The sequence below is a fragment of the Haemaphysalis longicornis genome, unplaced genomic scaffold (genome assembly GCF_048455015.1).
Source record: "Haemaphysalis longicornis isolate Haplotype H1 unplaced genomic scaffold, Haemaphysalis longicornis Haplotype H1 scaffold_2, whole genome shotgun sequence".
Taxonomy (NCBI): Eukaryota; Metazoa; Arthropoda; class Arachnida; order Ixodida; family Ixodidae; genus Haemaphysalis; species Haemaphysalis longicornis.
Window position 1 is genome coordinate 85651286 of NW_027526295.1, and position 23607 is coordinate 85674892.

The window sequence follows — 23607 nt, forward strand, 5'->3', positions numbered from 1 at the left end:
GGGCGTCCCGGGGAACAAAATCGCTGACCAGAATGCCGCTGTGTCAGCTCTCCGTGAAAGCGTGGATGTACCATGTGTACCCTACCTCAATCTAAAACCACTGGTACGAAGGGCTCTTTGGCAATCTTGGCAGCAAACATAAACCACACGAACAAAAAACAAACTTCACACTATAAAACCACATTTGGAGTGATGCAAAACTGACTCACACGACAAACACATAAAAGCACCTTACCGCAGTTACGGAGAGGCACCACACACGCGACACACTCACATCTGCTCACTGTATCTTCAAGACCTGTGTTCAACAGGTGCGGAGAGTGCCTATGCGTAATTCAAACACTAGTTGAGTGCAGGGCAGTTCGCACAGCAAGACAAAAAAAAAATTTCCGGAACTGTGGAGACATCATAATCACTTCAGTCTGCATTGTTTTTGGCGGGTGATCCCATGATCCCGCTGAAAAGCGCTTTCACGTTTCTGACCGATATGAAATATCTACACCTGATTTCTTATAACGCGAGCCACTACTTGGCTCTCTACACCAGTCAACTTCATTGCCTTGATTTGATTTGAATTTTGTTTTGATTACCGATTTTATTATCTATATATTCATCGCTCTCGGTTACCAAGTGTTTTCAGCGCCCTGTTTCCTTGTTGACGTTGCGCCACAAAACTCTAACCACCACACGAAAAAACAGCGAGCTAGCCGAACCATGAAGTAGGTACCGTGTTGGGACGCGGGCACAGTGCAATCCTCGCTATGAGACTGGCGGCCCTGGCATGAAATGCGGAATGATGCCTCTCGAGCCGATTACAGGTGATACGCGCCGCCTGCTCTCGCGCGAGCTGTTGTGACAGCGCCTGATGGTATCGGAGATTTCAGCGGGCGGCTAAAGTATCGCGGCAGGATTTTTCGGTCGCTAGCAACACCACGTTGACGCCGGCTTTTCTGACAAGACAGGGCCTTAACGCTGCACGTTAATAGGCACCGCATGTGTACAAAAGAAATTACAAAAAGGGTAATTCGCTTTCTCGGTGGGACGCAACATTATATATAGCTTAAAATATATGCATGAGGTGCGTGAGGGAATCAACCACACCACGCGCGTACACTGTCGCTCAAACTGTGTGTGTATTGGCGTCAGGTGCGTGCGGTTTCTAGCCTGCGGCATAACCGGCATTCATTTTCAGCGTTGCTGTCTCCACTTAGAGTTACATCTGTAATCCGTTATAAATTTTGGATCCGCCGGTTGGGGTTTAAAACTGGCAAAAAATATTGAATACAAAAGATGCCGTTGAACCAATTGTGAGAGGTGCATCTAGAAGGCGAGATTGCGCTTCTCGCATCACTGATAGAGATGGGCAGGTTTCAAGTGCCAGAACATCCGCGCTGGCAGACAGAGCAGGCTTGGTGCCTGTTCTGGTTGGGAAATAGCGGTACCACTGGCAATGGGCGCACAGGGCCGCGCCAATTGCGCCAATTGGCGCGGCCCAATGGCGGCCGATTGGCGGCAAGAATGCGCCAATTGCACCGAAAGCCACGCGCTTCGTTGTTCATATTTGAATGATATCTTAATAGTGCTCATATAGACAAACGAAGGGCTGGGAAACATCAAAATCATCGCCACCACCCCCATCTTCCTGTTTATCACAATTGACTTTCTTTTATTCTATTAGTGGAAAAGGGCTTCCAAGGTACGCTTTGAAGCACTTGCACAATGAACAGTTCCAACTCATTCACTACTCCTGAATTTTGGCTCCAAATATCTCCATCCAATTGTCTGACGGATTCAATGATTGTAGTGTTTAACGTGCCGACGCAACGCAGGCAACAAGGCGCGCCGTAGTGGAGGGCTCCGGATTAATTGTGAGGATTACCGTGCGCCGAAATATCGTGTACACAGCCGTTTTGCTTTTCGCTTCCACCAGAAAAGCGGCCACCGCGGCGGGAATCGGACCGCATCCTCGTGCTCAGCAGAAGAACGCCTTAGCCACTGAGCCACCGCGTTGGGTCATACAATTGTCTGTCCTTCCGAAATTTCAGTGCTGTCTCTCGGTAGCGATCCTTCCAGCTTGATGGTCCATCAATAACTCCTATGCCCATTACAGGAACAGATCAACTTTAACCCTTCCTTATAGCTTAACCATGTATATTTTCCACCCAAGACACTCTCCTCTTGTCCCCAGCTTGTACATGCACCGTTTCTCCCTCTAGGGCTGCTTTCGGAAGCTTAAGAATTATTTGCTGGTTTTCGGTAACCACCAAATTTCTGACACATAAGTTATCACCAGCATTGTGCACTGGTTTCGGCCAACGGCCATAGCAAAAAGTTGTTCGGAAAAACACTGTATGGAGGCACAGTGTTTCGTTATACTTTTTGGCACACCAAGTAGACACATCTCAATTGATATTCACGAAGTTAAACTTCATTATATTTGACACAACAAAGCCCGAATTAAGATCAAGGTTACACCTGCACGCACGCGAAAACACTTGTGAGGACGTGACTTCTTTTAATGGTACTCGGACACACTCGTTTATTGCTGGGATTTTCTTATTTCAACGAAGCAATAGTCTTTAAATACGGAAAATGACACTCGCGGTTGCATCCGCAGATCTGCCAGCCCGTATAACTGAATAGTTGCGGGCTCTATTTTATTCAGTCTTAAGACGTTTCTATGCAGCAATCATATCACTTATTACGCCCCAAAGTCTTGACTTTAAAGATAATTTTGTCTAGGGCTCAACCCCGGTCTGAGCTTCCGTTTTTTCTATTGAGATGATAAAAATACGGCCGGGTGTTTACGCTATCGAGCACGTTTTCAACGTCGAGGCGGTCATAAGTATTCCGTAGCCCTTTACTACGGTTTTGGCTCTTCGCCCATGCGCTGATTCAAAGCAGAAAAAAAGTTTAATTGCTTTTTACGTATTTGAGGACTGAAACAATCTTGCTCCGAGATACCGCAATCACACCGATTGCTCTCCTGCTGTGAAAGATACCCAGAATATGCCACAAAGCGCAAATGGAAAGTGTACGGCAGGCTTTAAACCTTTTTATTTCCAGTGTACTGTTTCTAGCATTGATTCATAAAATAAAGCGACCATGTGCTTGAAACCTCTGACATGACAGCTGCGATATGCCGCCTGCGGCGCACTGGGAGTTTTTCGCATCCGCAGCACATTTTTATATTTAAAGTTGTGCCGTGACAGGTCAATTTAGAAGGCCACTTGTGGCTTCGTGGATTAGTGTGCGAGAAGTACCCAGGTCTCGTCGGCGCGCGACGGTATCGCTCTGTTTTCATTACTCAGGGAAGCTCCTCTGTGCTGAAATAATTCAGTTCACTTAGTCTTGAAAAATCACTTTGTGAGAATCAATACCGCGAATCGTCCAAAAAAATAATTGGGCTGTTTGCAACTCCCCACCACAACTATTGTTTCGTTCACTGTTTACCCGGCAAGGTACGTAAAGCAACTGAATGCTTCTCACTTGTGTTATGTTGATAATAACTGACAACACTGAGTTTACTGCGCAGTTTTTTGCGCCGAATTGGGTGTAGTTTGGAGATACTTCGAATGTCATTGCGTTTATATGTCACTTGAACGGTCGTTTTTTTAGTCAACAGAGGATGAAAAACACTTTAGAGTGCTACTAAGGTATATTAGGTGTAAGGTAACTCTCAATGTTAATTGAACCCCCCCTCCAAAAAACATATTCGAAGTGAACCATTGTTGATATTGACGAAATTAGTCCTTTATATTTATAACCTTACTGTCAGACTATTACGAAAGGTCTTCGTGGTTATTGATAACTACACGCATGAGAAAAGGAGTTTTTTTTTTTAAACTGGTAGGTTTCCACCACAGAATGTCTCCTTTTCGGTTGCAGCCACGATGTCAGTGTGTGAAGAGCACCAACGAGAACCGTTGCCGTCAGCCCCAGGACCGTTCCTCAGCGAGGAGGCGGCTGATACCTACGCCAACAAGATAGCCCTGCACAAAAAACCTTTCCTGAAATTTCTGGACGAGTTTAATTGGAAGTACCCGGCTAGCGATCCCAATCAACAATTCTTGGACATTGGATGCGGCACAGGGGACGTCACTAGAGAACGCATTCTTCCGAGGTGCGTGAAACTCGGCGCGACATGTCCTTTCTTGATTTCATCTCGGAAAGTTTGTTTTGGTAATAGCATGCGTAGCTTGTATTTGCTATGTCGAAGCGAACTATAGTTACTGCATCAGTAGAGGCGTATAAAAACTATATGCAATAAGACACGGCGAAAGTCAGCACCACCAAACATTTGTTGCAACTTTACCAGAAGCGCATTCGAACCCCAGAAACCAACATGGTGTTGTTTTACTGGAAATTACAAAATTTGGTGGTGTAACATTTGGCCTAAATTTTGCGCTTAAAAATATTAACACTAATTAGCGAATGGTTATCAGCTAAATGTTATATCAGTCCTCGATTACAGGGGCCGCGTTTCCCAGTGAGCGAATAAGCCATTAATAATAAGCTTCCCCAAATCATCGTAAAACGTCTACGCTGCTGCACTCTGAAAAAGTTTGGTTTCTGTTAGCGGATACTAGCAGAAACCACATCTTGTTTTTCTGTATAGTTCATATGAACGGTTCTCCATAGCATGTATTATGAGGAAGCCACAAATGACTACTACTTGAATAATTGTTTTACGCATTCATTTAGATTTTATTCCCGACAGTAGGGTTTCGGTAGCAGTGTAATGAACAGATCTTCAGCACAAGCCGCGAAATTTAACAGTGCAGTGTCCAGGCCACGCGAACGATACCCTGAGAGTGAATGACATCGGATGTGTCAATGAAGCAATGACGTTTCATAAGTTGCCCAATGAGATATGTGGAACACGGCGGCTTCTCAAAAAAGGAGAAGCACAGCCGCGTGAATTTTGCATGGCTGCCTGCATTCATCTCTGTTCTTTGAAAAAAAGACAGTATTTATGAGATATCAGCACTTTTAAAGAACCACGCTCAACGCTTATGGGATAGTGATTGCCATAAAAGAGGAGCGAACGTGCTGTCATTACGGTCTAAATAAACAATCAGTATATAAACAAACCAAGGAACGTCGTCAGGCACTGAACAAAAATTGAAAGCTTAAACAAAAGCGAGTGTTAAGGTTGACGGGCAACTACAGAATAAAGAACAGCGTCCTGCACCACGGCGTGATCTTTGTGACGTCACAAAAATTACACTAGAAGGCATGGTTAGGCAGTGGTCAAAATATTAGGGACAAATGTCTCTACTAATTATAACTGGAAACTTCGAAGTAAATTCATAGATATTTGTTTATGTACTCATCTGCGCAATGTCATGAATGAACTACGGCAGGTGGACAACCCAAGAAACGGAATTGATGTGAAAGCATTCCTTGAGAAGAAATGGTAGAAGGATAACTAGCGAAATAGTTCCGGGAACAACATTTATACCAAATTATGGGTTCCGGTAAGAGCGTGGGAGTTTTTAGAGGCTTTCAGCTTATAAATTTGTATTGCAATCAACATACATATCCAAACACCATGGTGATGATAAGGTTGGTACATCATCTGCATATGCAAAAATATTTGAGTTAAGTGACTACTGTAAAAGGGCTACTTTTAAGCATAAACAATAAAAATATATACGTATAGTTGTAACCACATTTACTTTTCAGAAGTTGTGCTCCTGAATTTCAGGGTAAGTAGTTTGTGCTGAGGACGCACATAGAAGACTTCTTTTGTCCTGATATGCCAGTGGGAGGTACAAATCTGCTATTTTCCTATTCGTCTCTTGTTTCTAAATTACGCTCCTGTTCTAAAACGCTACGTGATATAAGAAGGACAATGTTCAGGAAGAATTAAAAATCTCGGTCAAGTTGTCCATTTTGATTTTAACCACGTGAACTAAGTCCGCTCAAAATTAGCCGCGAAACCACGATCAAAAAGTGAACACTAGACTTCCTCTGTTCATGAATATACATACAACGAATGTTTACGGCGGGTAGTAAGTCAGTGGGTGGCAATATAGCAATTTGTGAACTTGCAAGAAAAACTAAGATCATTCGAAGAAGCAAAGCGAAGGATGATAGAAGTGATCTCACTGATCTCAAACAGCTTCTTAAACCAGAGGGGGAACCGTATTGCCATCATAAACAAAATTCGGAGGAGAATGTGGACTCGGCCTCTTAAGCCATTGTAGATTTAAACATACACAATATTACCATAAAAAGTAAGCAAAAAACCATCTAGCTTTTACGACAAGAAGGCATAAATCATTTATGAAGAGGATATTGCAGGCGTGTTTTGGAGAGTTGCTACAGTAGACGACGACTGTCTGCATAATTGTGGATCTAAGAAAATACCGAGAAATAATAAAACAAAAAAGTGTAGCACTTAATAATAGCGCAGCAAGAAAATGGGGCTCTTAAATCCTGAGGCGGGAGGAAGTTTGGCAGCCTTGAATATAAAAGAAATTTAAACGCGAAAATAAAGAATAAGGCTGGTTGTGGGAACATTGTCCCAAAGCAGTACGTAAATATCACTGCACTGTTCATTGCTTCGCGGATAAACACCGTTAATGTGTTTCCTTGTCCCAAGCGCGACGGGCGAACAGTACGCGGGAGGCGAGTACGCAGAAAAAGACGACAGCTGCGCAGGCTCCCTGCGTGTGTGCAGGGAGCCTGCGCAGCTGTGCGGGTGCGGCTGAGCGGATGCGGCTGCCGTCTGGCGGATGTGGCTCTCATGCCAACCTGCAATTTAGCCTAGAAGCACAAGTTCCAACTTCCAACTTCAGCCATGCTGCTACAAATAGTTTGCAGCTGACTCAGTCACAAATAGGCTACTGCGGTCGCCGGAAGTAGCCACGTGTACGTTACACTGTTCATTTCTTAGTATTGCACTTCGGAGGCAATCACTGGGTTTTAAACTTCCTGCTGTTAAATTTACACCAACCTTAAGAAACTCCAGATTAAGCAAAAACTCAATGCCAAATGGTTTTGTGTAAACCTAACGGCAAATATATACATTTGGTTGTCTTGAGCAACCTAAAATACAATATTCAAGAAAGTTCAGTGGAAGTCGGGGCCTGTTGGTTTATGATGTTGAGGGTAAAACCTGTGGAAACGCGCTATACAAGAGGAGAGGTAAGACAATTAGGGACAGTCAGTGGACTTACAACAAAATTTTGTTGAAGGAACTCCCACAAACAATTATCCCCCAAAACGAAGGAGGCTGAGGTAGGTCACCGCTTACCCCTTCAAACACCCAAAATCACCACAGAGCACTCTATCACGCAATTTTCATCCTAGGCTGCATTAAGAAACGCCATCTTCTTATCGCCTAATCCCATCGAAGGCTCACTGATGCATTTCTCTCCCCCTTTCTCGATCAAGAAATGCCTCTACCAGTTCTCGCTCATTCTTCGATGCACCCCGCCCCCCAATGGACACATCTTTAAAATTCAGAGTGCGCTTGCAATCACGCACGTGCTACACCAAGTGACTTCCTGTGGTACTAATAAGGCTCCTAGAGTGCTCGCGCACGCTGCCGTTAAGACACCGGCCCGTTTGGCCGATGTCAACCTTTTTGCACGACAAGAGAATGGAATGAACGACCCCTTCTGCGCATTCAGCGAATTCGGTGCGGTGCTGCGTGTGACAGGCACCTTTCTTTGGCTCCTTGTCAATGCGAGGGCAGAAGCCTGCGTGCTTTCTGGGGGCCGAAAATACCAAACGCACGCCGTGCTTTAGTCTTGCCCTTTTTAGGTTAGGTGGGAAAGCAAGGGAGTACGGCTTTACTACGTTTTTTTTTCACATTCTCAAGAGCTTCGGGCGCTCCTGGGGATCTGAGGGTTTGCTTTAACTTTCTATGCAGCGTTTCTGCCACCGCTTGCAAACGCTGGGTTGAAAACGAGGCAGCTATCTGGCGCTCCACATGTTGGCCGAAGCTCTGCCCTACAGCGTGTTTCAGCTGGTTTTCCCTGAACTGAAGAGCAGCGCAGTGACCTGAAATAGCTGACATTTTCAGGCAAAAAATACAACAAAGGCAGGCCCGACCAAACGAAAAAAATAAACGGCTGGCGGCTGAAGTGGGCTGATGCTTTTAACGGCGTTTTAAAAATGACGGCTAACGGTGTCCCAGCCGCAAAATTGCCCAGACAAAGGGATGCCATGTTGAAGCGAAAAGAAATATAATATGCGGAATGCGGGGGGAGCCCCGCGCAGTAAGAGCAGTCTCAATGACATTTTATAGCAAGTGCACAAGTTGCTGTAACTGTGGCTGCTTATTACCCTTATGTTCGGTGCAAGTCGACTGCTGAACATCATAAAAATGGAAATGTGTGTTTTTCTTGTAGTAAGGAATGACGTGGTTTCTGTTTCTGCGGGGTATTTATAGATAAAAATATAATCAGCGTCCGTTGCAGGCATGATGCCGTACTGCAGAGTTCGTCCGTTTACGCTATTTTTATACCTATTTCCAATTTTTCTTTGGGGACATTTTTTGTGTATTCTTCGGTTTTGTGTAGAGATGTATAAGCTGGACATTTCTTATTTTGTCAGTTCAGTTTTGTGAAGATTTTATTGTCTGTATTGTTATTACTTTTTGGTTTTTCAAAATTCTGCTCGATCAGGTATCTCGGTTTACGCTATTATAACGATTGCAGGTGTTAGTTTCGCCACGTCTGCTTTTTTGCGGAAATGCAAGGCGTTACATAATTTGTTAAGTTAGAAAATTTTTGTCGTATCTTGAATGTTCTTTCGATGAATTTCTAGCTTATTCTTAAATTTCGGGAGTTGTGTATAAGGCAAACTTTTTGTTTTGGTGAGATCCTTTTTGCGAATTTTTTATTTTGATATTTTTCGTATATTTTCCGTTCTCCAAAATTCTGTTCGCCCAATTGTCTCCATTTACGTTATCATAACGATTGCAGGTGTTACTTTCGCCAAATAGCAGTACACCCGTTGCATATGTTTCGCCACTGTTAAAACTGTGGTATGTGTACAAATGAGCTAAAGTCACGCAACGTCATTCCTGTATACACCGATGGTGACCGTTGAAGTTCCTGAAACTACAGGCCAATATCCGCGTTAAATGTGTATAATGCATAATTTGAACAGATACTCTCACCACAAATTACATCCTTCGCTTCCAAACAGTATAATTTGCCGAAAGCATCGTGGTTTCGGTCGCACAGATCCACGCCTTCTGCGGTTCTAGTATTAACCAACAAGTTAATAAGGCCATAAACAATAACAAGATAGTCGTGGTAGTTTCCTTAGACATAACAAAGGCCTTCCATCCTGTAAACCACAACATAATGTTAAGTAAGCTTCACGATTAGGGCTTTAGAGGCAGAATTCATCAAGTTTTTAAATGCTACCTTTCCGATCGGCAGCAACGAGTAGTGATAGATGGTATTGTGTCCTCTACTGAGTCAGTGGTCTTAGGAGTTCCTCAAGGGCTGAGTTATTGGACCTAGTCGTTTTTCACTCTACGTCACAGACTTTCCCCTTGGTTCTGCACTTGGGAACTTTAATGTATGCAAATGACAGGGCACTAATATTTGTTCGAAACATTCTACATGAGATCGAAGCCGGAATCAACAAGGAGCTTCGGCGAGTTTATTTATGGTTCAATACAGACAAAACTAAACACACGGTTTTTCACTCCAGGAAGATACAACCAGATTTTGGTAGCTTTAATTTACAGTTAGAGAGCAACAGAGCCTGACTTTTTAAATGTAATAGGCAATCAGCGCTCCGGGATCTGGAGGAAATGCGAAGCACGTTTCAGCAGTTCCGGCGAGCGGCTCTCCGGCACTGGCGGCTCGGCCTACCTTAATGTCCATCTTCGCCATCCGTCGCACGAGCTTAGCTGATTTTGCAGATATAGCGCGTCGTATACTATGTCTAAATAACGCTAAAAAACACAGACCGTCTCTGCAGGCGGAAACGCCGCTGCACGCACGACCGCGGCAAGCATCTGCCGGCACGGTCAACAAGGAGCTCACTGTGCGGTGCATGCACAATGCTACTGACACCGCACCAGCTAAAACTTGTCACCGATGGCCAGGGCGGGACTGTGGCTGAAAAGTAATTTGTAAATACGTGGAAGGGGGCGATAATACAGTGAAAGATTGCGCTGGGGGTTGTGGTCGGCGGCAGGACTTCGTAAAGCGGCGACGGAATAACTGCGGAAATGCGAATTCCTTTTCTGCCGACCTCGGAGGGACTTCTTCGCCATGACAGCGCCGCATGCAGAAATGCTAGGGGCCCACTAGTCGTCGGTGGAAATCTTCCATTACTTTCGTGAGCCAGCATGTTATGTCTAGGACCTCCCCCCCCCCTTTTGGCTGGCCTTGAAACGCTCGCTTCCCCTATTCTAAAACTTATGTGCCGACGCCAGCACGGCCGACGCGAGGAGCACCGCCGCCCGGCAGTTCGATGCGGGCTGACTGCCGACCAGCCACGCTCAGCAGTAGCGTCAGTAGGACATGGAGAATGCCCATCGACTGCGAAAAAAAAAGCGTGACGTGCCGCCAATGGAGCCAATGGCTACGCGAATCTCTAAACAGCAAGGGCTTTTTTGCCCTGTTTCTCTATGTGGTCTTCCGCCTTGTTGGTGACGTCACAACTTCCACAGTGCTTTGGAGGCGTGATGAGAGGGGAAAGCTCCAGGTGTTATTGCTCTCCCTTTTTAATTAACAATAACTCAGCTAATAAACAATTTTGGTGGCAGTACGTTCCTTGGACTACTCAAGCGATTGCACACGTAAAATTGGAACCTTTGGAACCCTGTTTAGGGACCCTTCAAAATGTGTGTGCAAAGATGGAGGCCACTGTTAGTCGGCAGGTGACGAATTTTTTTTAACTTTATTGTATAATATCCTTGCTTCGATTTGCGCTCCGTCTCGTTTCACTGGTACAGCTCATACCTGGATCGCATCTAATTGCACAGAAAAATGTTTGTTACCAATTGCTTTTCTTGTCGCCTTGATTGTGTTGGTATAACGGGCATTACCTGAGCCTCGTATGTTGCAATATTAACATACATTTTCAACATTACTTGTTGTAAGCAAGATTACGTGTGTTTTGAATAACTAAAACTTACGGGTAAGTACTGATTGGATTGCGCTTGACTTCTCTACCTTTATAAATATGTACTTAAGGGTAACGCACGCTATTTGTATATTTTGTTCAGTACTTGCTTGCATCCGTAGTTCTGCACAGGTGGGGAATCCATACAGCTTCGATGCTTCGACGCCAAACAAATATATACTCGAAAAAATATTGGACCCCCACAGTTTACTTCTCCTGGGCAGTCTGTGGGTAGTCCTAGAAAGGTCATCGCACCGCAGCTATCTTAAGAATCGATCAGAAAAATTGAGTAGCCGACCGCGTCTCCGCTGGTCAAAGATGGCATGTACTGGTAGACAGAACGACAATTTAGCAGGTACCGTACCGACGCCCCGTCACGCCTTTTCCAGTCTACTTTGGTCACGTAAACACCATTCAAGAAAAACAACAATAAATGAAGAACAGATATCATTGCTGTATATGAAAGAGTGAACTTAAAATAGTTTGCCTTCAAAGCACATCACTGTCGATAAAGGCGCCCCTGGATTCACTGCTGACGTTATATAAGGGGAAACGTGTTTACAGCTATGCAAAGCAAACAGTGACATCATTGTGAAAATAACAAAAACAATTTATTGAGCGTCTAAAATGCATGGTCTCATTGAACCGCACCGTAATACGAAACAGTAGTCACTTCCACAAAGCCAAATTATGTTGATGAGTGGTAACGTACGCCAGCGACTGTCAATAACACTATCGTGTTACTGAGAAGTCGAGAAAGGAATGGAATAAGATGGCTCGTGATTTGGCCCCCTATCGTCTGTTGGCCGTAACACATAGCATAATTTTTTGTTCTCGAGAAATAGTTTGCATCATTCTTACGCCAACATGTTAATCTTTTACATCATGCGCATATTTATTGCGTGGTCGCTTCATGGTCGCTTCATGGTCAATTTATGCAACATTTTTTTAGTGGTTTCTCAAATAAGAATCACAAGTTTATGGTTTAACCTGGAGTGCCTATTCCTCAACAGCAATTATTTATGCACTACCTATGGGTTCTTTCAAGGGAAACGTTGATGGATGTTGGTAATAAAATGTAATTCCGTACTCATGCTCGCAGATGTCCTCCCTGTCGGCGACTGGTGGCTGTGGACTTCTCAGCGAAGATGCTCGAGTATGCCCGAGAGCGCTTCGCTCACCCTCTAATCGAGTACAAGCAACTGGACATAGGCCTGAGCGTGGATGATTTTCTTGCTGATTACGGCACTTTCCAGCGCGTGTACAGCTTGAGAGTCTTGCACTGGGTGCGAGATCAACCGCGTGCATTTTCCAACATTTCCCGCCTGATGGTCAAGGGAGGAGAGTGCTTGTTACTCTTTCTGGGAAGGTGCGACACATTTGAATTCATCGGGAAAATGGCTGAACTGGAGGCTTGGAAAAAGTATTCCGATGTGAGTACTTGATAGGCGCTCTTATTTTTTGTCTCATTGATTACGTTGTACGCGTTTAACAAAAGCAGGTAATATTTGTAATGTTTTCAAAAGATAAAAGCGACTATGTTCTTTTAATATTTATATTTTACAAAGGCTACGGTGCTTAATGCTTTTAATGGTTTTTCTCACAGCTTTTCAGGGCCGTGATTCCCAAAACCCACGCCATGACAGATGTTGCGCAGTTAAGAGAATACGCAGAAAACCTTGTTCAAACAGCGGGCTTGCAGCTAATACAACTCGATATTTGGGAACGAGACTCTTCATTTCTCAACACTGAAGATGCTGTGGGTAAGATCCCGGGCATCACCACTGCGTCGTTCTTGATTTTGTAATGGATGGCTCATATGCAACTCAGTTCGTGCGTCACAAATGTCTTGTGTGGTATTTATATTTTGTACAACATGTTCCTCCTTGATTAGACTAATAGTCAGAATACTGTTTATCTAAGACTTTCGAGTCTGTATGAGAGCCCAATACATAACTGTTTTCAGTTGCTTGCTTAATCACGTAACTACAAGCGTGTCCGTGACAGGCTTCGCAGCCCCACATGGCATCATAAGAAATTCGTCAATTCCAATATGCATTCGGTCAATTGCACCATGCTTAAAATCATTTTACAGTACGCTTGGTGTTTTTACATGTTTTGGGGAACATATTGTAAAGTTCGACAGGCTGTAACGGTCATAGCAGAGCCTCTGCTTTTATTGCACGAAACACTCGATGCATAGGTTTGCATATATTGCAGAAAATTAACAGAATATTTGTTTCGAAATTGATGTCCGGAATAATGATATTGTATATATATAAATATATATATATATATTGTCACGGGCTCTTGCACATTGGCAATCCAGGTGTTGAGTTATGGCCAACCCCTCCTCCAGGGATATGCGCCACTGCCAAGCTGGTACACAGCCTTGAGAGAGAGACGACGACGACGCTGAGTCTTGCGGACGTACGCGCTGTACCTGGAACACTGTTGCTGCTTTAGCTACCAGCTCGCATTTGCCTGTCAACACATTTTATTACGAGCAGTGCCTTCATTGCCACTTCACATCTTGTGGTGGAGGTGCAAGTTCCCTACCTCTGTCCGGCCAGCCTTGGCACAACACGGAGCTTCGGCGAGGACGTAACATCCATCGCGGGACGATGCCACCAACCCGTGAGCCGGCATCCACCAACCCGATAGTCATTGTCTCCCCACCTCGCGACCCCGGCTTTTTCTCTGGCGCTGACAATGAGGACATTGATCAATGGCTCAGCATGTACGAGCACGTCAGCACCCACAACCGGTGGGATGATACTTTCATGTTGGCCAATCTACCCTTAAATCTGAAAAAAACCCGCTCTGGTGTGGTTTCAAACCAACGAAGCCAGGCTGACCAGTTGGGATCAATGCAAGCAGGAACTGCGCGATTTGTTCGGTAACTCCGTGGCGCGCCAGCTTGCCGCAAAGAAAGACCTCTCTTCTCGAGTCCAGTCATCTACCGAGTCGTACGTGGCTTATATTCTGGACGTTTTGGCGCTCTGCTCAAAAGTAGACCCCAGCATGTCTGAATCCGACAAGGTTGGGCACATCCTTAAGGGCATTGCGGACGATGCTTTTAATTTGCTGATTTGCAAAGACTGCACCACCGTTGACGGCGTCTTGAAGGAATGCCGCCGGTTTGAAGAAGCAAAGTGTCGTCGCGTAGCGCAATCGTTCACCCGCCTCCCTCACACCGCGGCAACATCGTCGTGTGCGGATGCGCCAACGCAACCCCGCCCACCGCCGACCGATGACCTGGCTATCATACCGACCCTCTGACGACGATAGTGCGCCGCGAAATAGAGGCCATGGCTCCGGCTATCGCGCCTCAATACGACCATGCCCGAAATGCCCCGACTGTAGCACTCATCCAGGCAGTCGTGCGTGAAGAAGTTGCCAACCTGGGCATTCATCCTGTGTGTGCTCTGACGTGCTCGCACACACCCGCTAGCTTCTCCACTCCCTTTCCACGGAGCGGAATGCCCAGCCGCTACGACGCCCCACCCCGTTACCGCCGCCGCAGCCCTACAGAATGGCGCACCGCTGACAACCGGCCAATCTGCTTTACTTGTTCTCGCATTGGGCACGTGTCTCGCTACTGCCGTTACCGCTGGTCATCGCCGCCGCCGCCAAGGTTTCCTGGTACAAGCTACTCCAGCGACAGGACCCACCAATTCATGCCTGGTTACCAGCAGCGTGGCGTTTCCGGCAGTCCAGAAGGCACCCGTTTTGGCCGCTCCCCGTCCCCACAACGTCGCCAGTCTCGTTCGCCCCAACCCCGCCGCCCTTCCCCGTCTGCTTCTTACGCCGCTACCTCTCCGGGAAACTAGCTCATGCAGCTCCCGGAGGTGATGCTGCATTTCCGACCTGGCCCGAAAATCCTCTCTTCACTAATACGACGAAACACAATCTTTTGGAAATTAATATTGACGGTATTCGTGTGGACGCCCTAATCGACACAGGTGCAAACATTTCGGTCATGAGCTCGCACCTTCGCCGCCGCCTGCACAAAGTTATGACGCCTGCTCCTTCCAACGTTCTACGAGTCGCCGACGGTCGGACGCCCACCGTAGCAGGTCTCTGCACAGGTAGAGCTGGCATCGCAGGACACAAAATTCCCGTCCTATTCACCGTCCTGGACGCATGCCCTCATGACATCATTCTTGGTCTTGATTTTCGTACTGACCACGCCGCCCTTATAGACTGCGCTTCCGGTATCCTTCGTCTGGATCTGCCGATCGGTCCTGTTACCGACACTGAACCTCATCACCGTCTATGCTCTGCCGAACACCTCCGATTAGCTCCAAAAGCCATAACGTACGTCCCTTTGTCCCCGTGCCCACCTGTCCCGGACGGCGAGTACATTGTTTCCCCTCTGACTGATGTTCTCCTACGACACGACGTGGCGCTTCCTCATACAGTCGTCACGGTCACACAAAATCAAATAAGCTTGCCGCTCATGAATATTGGTCCTTCCTGCCAAGTGCTTCCACAGGGAATGTCACTGGCCACTGTTTGTCCCCTCGATGGATGCCAGCTCTCTTCTGTGTCCACTGATGTCTCATCAAGTGCGCCCGATGGTCCGAAAGGTCATCCGCCGACCTCCGATGACTTAACAATAATGATGTCGTCAGACCTTTCCGCCTCACAATATCGCCAACTGCACGAGCTACTGGCATCCTACCGGGACATCTTTGACTTGGACGACCGCCCGTTAGGCCAGACTTCGGAGGTAACGCATCGCATCAACACCGGCGATGCGGGCCCCATACACCGGCGACCATATCGGGTGTCTCATACGGAACGAGAAATCATCCAAAACGAGGTAGAGAAAATGCTGAACAAGGACGTCATTGAACCTTCTTCGAGTCCGTGGGCATCGCCAGTCGTCTTGGTGCAAAAGAAAGATGGTTCGTGGCGCTTCTGCGTTGACTACCGGCATTTGAATAAAATCATTAAGAAGGACGTTTACCCGCTCCCTCGTATAGATAATGCCCTCGATTGCCTTCACGGTGCGTCATATTTCTCGTCTATCGACCTACGATCTGGGTATTGGCAGATTGCTGTTGACGCCATGGACCGCGAGAAGACCGCTTTCGTAACGCCGGACGGCTTGTACCAATTTAAGGTCATGCCGTTCGGTCTTTGTAATGCGCCTGCGACATTCGAAAGGATGATCGACTCGCTGTTGCGTGGATTCAAATGGTCGACGTGCATCTGCTACCTGGATGACGTCATCGTGTTTGCCCCAACATTCGAGACACACCTCCAACGTCTTTCGGACATCCTTGCGGTCTTCCGCCGAGCCGGCCTCCAGCTCAACGCGTCCAAATGCCATTTCTGCGGCCAACAACTTAAGATCCTGGGACATGTAGTAGACGCTGATGGTGTGCGACCTGACCCTGACAAGGTGCGCGCCGTCAAAGAGTTTCCTGTCCCTCGATCTGCGAAGGACGTTCGCAGCTTTGTTGGCCTATGTTCTTACTTCCGCCGCTTCATCGAGAACTTTGCTGACATAGCCCGCCCGCTCACGGATCTTCTAAAGACCGATACTTCGTTCTCGTGGGGCTCCGCGCAAGCCACGGCTTTTTCCACTCTCATTGACTGTCTGACCCGTTGTCCAATTTTGGCCCATTTCGATGCTACGGCTCCGACAGAAGTTGGTACTGATGCGAGTGGGCATGGCATAGGAGCTGTATTGGTCCAGCAACAGGCCGGTCGCACCAGAGTGATAGCGTATGCCAGTCGCCTTTTGAGCCCGGCCGAACGCAACTATTCTATCACTGAGCGGGAATGCCTCGCACTTGTATGGGCTGTAAGCAAGTTCCGTCCGTACTTGTACGGTAAATCATTCGCCGTAGTTACGGATCACCATGCGTTATGCTGGCTTTCCACTCTAAAGGACCCCACCGGACGACTTGGTCGTTGGGCATTACGGCTACAGGAATACGACTACTCGGTCGTCTACAAGTCTGGTCGCATGCACAGGGACGCGGACTGCCTGTCTCGTCACCCTGTTGACCCCCCTGACCCTCGAGACAATGACGACGACCCTGGCGTATTCGCTCTGTCGGACTTGCTCAACATTGCTGACCATCAGCGCCGTGATCCGACTCTTAGCAAGATCATCCAACGTCTCAGCTCCGAGCCGGCCGACCCTTCTACGCGTGCATTTATGCTTCGTGATGGCGTCTTGTTCCGCCGAAACTTTCGCGAGAACGGGCCTGACGAGCTACTTGCTCTGCCTCAGCATCTCCGCTCTGACGTACTCCGCGAGCTTCACGACGCGCCTACAGCTGGTCACCTTGGCGTGGCTCGGACTTACGACCGCGTGCGTCGGCGCTTTTACTGGCCGGGCCTTTACCGGTCCGTGAGGCGATACGTTACGGCTTGTGACCTCTGCCAACGCCGAAAAACGCCTCGTTTGCTTCCAGCGGGCACCCTTCAACCAATCGCTCTCCCCGCAGAACCATTCTTTCGTGTAGGATTGGACCTGCTTGGCCCTTTCCCCTTGTCCCGGTCGGGAAACAAGTGGATTGCTGTCGCCACCGATTATGCAACGCGTTACGCTATCACACGTGCCCTCCCCACCAGCTGTGCCACATACGTAGCCGACTTCCTTCTGCATGATGTATTCTTGCACCATGGCGCTCCTCGTCAACTGCTTACGGACCGTGGGCGCTACTTCTTGTCTCAAGTTATTGATGACCTCCTTCGTTCCTGCCGTACCAAGCACAACCTTACCAACGCCTATCACCCCCAGACAAACGGACTTACTGAACGCTTCAACGAGACGCTCACGGATATGCTGGCCATGTACGTGTCCGCCGACCACCGTGACTGGGACGTACCACTACCCTACGTTACTTTTGCTTACAATTCTTCTCGCCTCGACACTGCAGGCTACTCTCCCTTCTTTCTTCTTTTTGGGCGCGACCCTGCCTTGCCATTGGACACCGTATTGCCTAACTCGGGGACGATGAGAAGCGAATATGCACGAGACGCGATAGCGCACCCTGACTTGGCCCGACAGGTTGCCCGCGCCAGGATATCGACAGCACAAGCAGCCCAGAAAGGGCGCTATGACCAGCACCATCGTGATGTGTACTTCGCCCCTGGCACTTTAGTCCTCCTGTGGACCCCATCGCGCCACGTCGGCCTCTCTGAAAAACTGCTCTGTTGTTTCACGGGCCCTTACCGCATCCTACGTATGGTAACTCCCGTGACCTACGAAATTGGACCCATCACGCCTTCGTCGTCATCCCATGCAACGTCGCAACTTGTGCACGTCTCCCGTCTGAAGCTGTACCATTCCCGCGATCCAAGCTGCCTCTAACCTTGTTCCGTCGTTTGCACCGGGTCGGTGCTCTCGCCGCCGGGGGTTATGTCACGGGCTCTTGCACATTGGCAATCCCGGTGTTGAGTTATGGCCAACCTCTCCTCCAGGGATATGCGCCACTGCCAGGCTGGTACACAGCCTTGAGAGAGAGACGACGACGACGCTGAGTCTTGCGGACGTGCGCGCTGTACCTGGAACACTGTTGCTGCTTTAGCTACCAGCTCGCATTTGCCTGTCAACACATTTTATTACGAGCAGTGCCTTCATTGCCACGTCACAATATATATATATATAAATATATATATATATATATATATATATATATATATATATATATATATATATTCACTGAATAAGATAAGTAAACTGTCGCACAGACGTGAAAAACGCTTGCGTGTGATCGTTTTGGGCTTTAGTCATTCCTCGATTTCCCGATGCAATCTCAGTGAACACCGTTGTTTAATTTACACACGGCACTTAAGCATGTTCCAACTAAAGAAAGATGTTTAGTTACAGCCGCAATGTGACATCAAGTAATCGTGATAAATATGTCCTCTTTATGAAGACGATGAGAATGTCTTTTCATGGGAATACATCTTGTACGAGGAAACATATCAGGCTGTCATTTGTTAATCACATTATTGCGATTGGTTGCAGTAAATGCCTGAATCAAGTTGCCGAATCAATAGATGCCCGTTTAAAGCCCGAATATACATTAGGTGGTATCATGCCAATATTTATGTTGTACGTGTGAAGCGAAATCGTTTAACAGCAACTCCTCAAATAATACAGAAAACAGCATTGCCTTCGTGCAGGCAGTAGTTTTAATCCTATTGAACACCGTGAACTCAAAATTGAAAGCACAAATCATCTGTGTATAAACTATAACTCGTACATTTTGGCTTACAGGTTCAACCGAATGAATGCTTAAAAGGGAGGGCGTTTCGAGCGCGATTTTACCCTTGTTTATCATCGCCTCCACTTTCGCTTGAAATTGGGAAGGAAAATTGGGTGAAATTGGGAAGGAAAATGATACCACACTTTCCACAATTGTATTTTATTCTCTGCTCTTGGAAATCAGCATTTCCGTAGCAGCGACAGGTGCGTATTCGGTATAAATGTTTCGTCTCCTGCTGTAGACAAAATGGGCGTCGAGCGTCATCGTGAGCGGCGTTGTGCCTTTCTCGGTCCTCAGACAAGGAGTCACAAAAAAGGCGATTTACCAAACAAAGCAATGCAGGATGCGAGAAGGTTTTTGCTTCATTGTATGGAGAAAGCAAAAAAATTACACCATCTTCCTGTAGGGGAACCCTGAGTAGTATGCGAAGCAGCAATGGGTTCGACTGAAGTTCCCATTAGTTTTCAGTTCGTCGTTTCCGTTGACGTTCAGCTTCACGTGCCTTCGTTGTATCAGTATCTTCTTAACGTAGTTTAACTGAGTGAAGGTACAAAGGCGCGTTCGTAGCACACGCTCCCGTCTCGGTTTGTAGCGCAGTGGGAAGAGCGCCACGTAGCTCCCGTTACGGCCAGAGAGTCGTGGGATCGAAACCGGGCGCCGCCAAACATTTTTTTTATAGTGGACTGCGCTGACGTCAGCCTAAATGCTGAGGGGGCTGAAGAGACGTGCATGCGCAGTAGAGTACGGACGGCGGACGACCAGAGAGGGAGAGACACAGCCCCAAGGATGCGATGCTGCGCATCTAAAATATTGAAAGCCCCTCCACCCAACGTGAAAGCTGCCCGAAGTGCATAGCAGTTATTCGCCATAATGAGCTGTATCGCCGTTCTCCGCTCACTGCTACCACACAATGCAATTCAAATTTCCCGCCTTTCCTCGCGCGCCCACTGCCAAAAACTGCGCCAGGGGGAGTTCTGTTCTTTTTGTGCTTGCGTTTCCTCCGGAACGTGCCGGCGTTGCACTGCCACTTTTTTCGCTTACTATCGTAAAAACCACTTCAACGAGCGCTCCTAACTAAATGAACGCGGGTGCTGCTGGTTAATAACGTATATTTTACCTCAAATGTACCCGCAGTTTTCTTTGCGCTAAAGAGTGGGGCGATGTATGACAACTACAGGGGGTTCACGAGTTTCGAAAACCGCTTCGCTTTCGAAGCCTGTGTGTGCGACGAGTGGATGCTTAGATCCAGCGAGCGGTCTCCGACGACAAGGCGAGTCCCTGAAGTGCACTGCACTTAAAAGAACCTCCTGCGCGTGCAGGAAAACTAAACTAAAGAGTCAGAAGCGGGTCAGTAGACAAGAACCGTCCACACGTGCACATCGCGTCGTTGAGAATTGGTCGCTCTGATTGTCTAACATTTTGACAAGAAGAGAAAAATCTAGTGTCTTAAATTCTTCAGCACGAAATCTGGGACATGAATTCAGCCAGCTGAATTTAACAACAGACAGATTGAATGGGATGGGATGAAAGCATCTTGGATCGGCGGAACTTGCTTATAAGGACGCAAGAGGGATTGGGAACTCATGCGTCCCTTGTAACAAGAGGATACCTCAGTAGCCTTCGATTATTCACGACCCAAGGCGGCACGTCAAGGCCGACGGTACACACTGAGGAAAAACACGTAGCTCGTGGAATTCAGAATTCGCAAACCTACAAAAGTAGCAGAGATTTTTCTCTGTATGAAACGCCATTCACTGTGTGTGATACGAAATTTTAGCGCATGCGACAATAGCGTGTATATTATCAAAGGACCGTGGCCAAAATTTTAAGTTTTGCTTTCAGTTAGAAAAACGTTGTTAATTGCTGAGTGCCGAATGTTTCGTAGTTGCTATTCCAGATATCGTGCGCTATTGGTTTCTCTATACATTCCTAACACAGATATTCTTCCTTTCACAGAGATGTTTTTAATGGCCAATCCAGTTCTTCCAATTCTACCTGAGGAGGAAAAAGCGGCCTTCATAGCAGATGCAAGGAAACACGTGCCGGAATGGCGCTCAGTGTACAACAAGAGCAGCCCACTTCCATTTGCCAGTTTTGTTGTGCATGCATTCAAACCTTAATGTGGACGTTCAACGTACCATATTCAAGATATTTTTATATGCTTTCCGAGACTATAAAGGTGTTACGTATTTCTCGAAATGTAAAAGAATACCTTTCACAATAAATGTGAAAGGTATACAGTGGTGTGAAATGTTGTGTGAACATTGATATGTGGTTTAAAGGTGGAAGAAATCTCATAAGAAGACTGAGAACTGGAGGGCAGCTTGTTTTGGTGTGATAGCAAAGTTATCTCCTTGCAGTATAGTAGATCCCGGGTTAAAGCAAATATGCAGTTTAGCAACTTTTGCAGAATCATCCTAGTTCAGAAAACGTGGCACTATGAAGTAACATCACTATACATTTCTCCGGACTGCACATATTTCTACAAATAAACGGTGTTCGTGGCACTGTTTGTACCCACTTTGGTGCTGACAATGGATTATATTTTTTGCTAAGTTAAACAAATACTGGCAGCCTTCCTCCTCCCTTCACTCTAAGTGTTGCCCAAAACGATAGTAGTCTTTCGCGTCTGCCACGTAACCCATGCTCCGCTCTCCGTTACCATTCGCTCAGCCTCTGTCCCTTCCTCTGTCACTCCTTTTGTGGTACATCCAGGGCAGGTTTATACAATGCAATTCAATTTTTCGCCTTCGCACTGCTCGCGCGTCATGTGGGGGAGAGCATGAATCTGTTTCGTTATGTTTTGTTGCTTTTTCTGCCTGGAACCGCACGAGGGTAAGCTCTGTTTTTTTTGCTTGGTTTTATCTTGCACGAGATGGAGCCCTTATTTGCCATTTTAACTCTTTAACAGCTGTTTTTCTCATTTGACGATGTAAAAGCCAGCCCACGTATATTTATAGCTAAAACAAAGCAGGACTACCGATTAAGTGCTAACATGTTGACTGAAATGTGCCTGAGGTGTCAGTCGTGTTATACAGTGAAGAAAAATATGTCTTGCTCCAGCAGCTTTAGTTGTTTGGAACGGTTTTGCCTATATCAGCCTCTTGTTGAGGTATTGTCTCAAGTTTTGGCCGGGAGGATGAATCAAAAGGAGAGACCGACAGACAGACAGACATACAGACAGACAGACAGACAGACAGACAGACAGACAGACAGACAGACAGACAGACAGACAGACAGACAGACAGACAGACAGACAACACTTTTCGGGTTTACACAGCTCAACAGAGAAAAACTATCGTCTTTAAAATGAACTCGCACTAGCTAACGTACTTTATTAGTTTGCGCAGAAGATTCCCGAAATGTGTTATAAAACAGCGCGGGAAACAGGGCTACAGAAAGGGCACACATACAGGCCGCTGGAATCATGTTTCCCGAGCTGTTTTATACCTCAGTTATGTACCAACTGGCCCACCTTCAATCCGAGTTCCTGAAATGGGTTCACCCCAACATTTCGGGTAGGCAAGCATATACGATAGGTAAACTTCACTGCCAGAGCAGCAGGCCTTTTTTGAAGCAACTCTATTTCTTTGTTCATTGCAACATAAACAAGTCCTCGCCGACTGGTCGCCCGTGGTGTCATACATCTTGCTATTACCGTATTTATTCTCTTCTAAGCACGGCCTTTTTTTGTGCTAGGGACACCTAAAGTGGGAATTCGCCTTGATTCCAGAAACCTAAATTACCCTGCCCCCCACCGCCACCTTTTCGCGCGGTGGTATCTCGACGAAAATGGCGCCAAGAATGTTGTTGTAATTAGCAAACATTCAAAGGAAAAATAGGCACAGATAGTGAACCCACGCCTTATGTGTAATACTTAGCAAAAACCTCACTACCATTCAAGTCCGTTGGGCCGCTTGGGTCGCCGCTCTCAGTACCACACCAGCAGGTATTTTTCTGCTCTGTTGAAATGGTTTCTAATAGAAAACTTCATAAATGACATGGTCACGATATCAAATTGGGCCCAGTTCCACGCGTCTGAAATGCCCGTTGCGATAGGTGCTTAGGTGAAGAGATGCTTAGATTTGCATGCCAACTTGTTTTGAAATTTACTTCTCGAAAGTAGGGGAGGGTGCTTAGAATCGACGGAGTGCTAAGGATCGCAAAGATACGGTACTTTAAAATACCCTGCACTGCTGTGTCTTGTGCTTGAAATGTTACTAAATACGTAAAGTTTTCTGGGGCTGCGTAAACGAAG

At 46.7% G+C, this 23607-nt stretch overlaps 1 protein-coding gene across 1 annotated transcript; it reads left to right on the top strand.

Annotated features, from left to right (window-relative positions):
* The first annotated feature begins 3211 nt into the window (after window positions 1–3211).
* LOC144167229 (juvenile hormone acid O-methyltransferase-like) lies at window positions 3212–21773 on the top strand. Its single transcript, XM_077696569.1, has 5 exons — window positions 3212–3461; window positions 3889–4123; window positions 12212–12542; window positions 12716–12872; window positions 21306–21773. Exons 2-5 carry the CDS (start codon window positions 3894–3896, stop codon window positions 21467–21469), a joined length of 882 nt encoding a protein of 293 aa, XP_077552695.1. The 5' UTR covers window positions 3212–3461; window positions 3889–3893; the 3' UTR covers window positions 21470–21773.
* Window positions 21774–23607: the final 1834 nt, after the last annotated feature.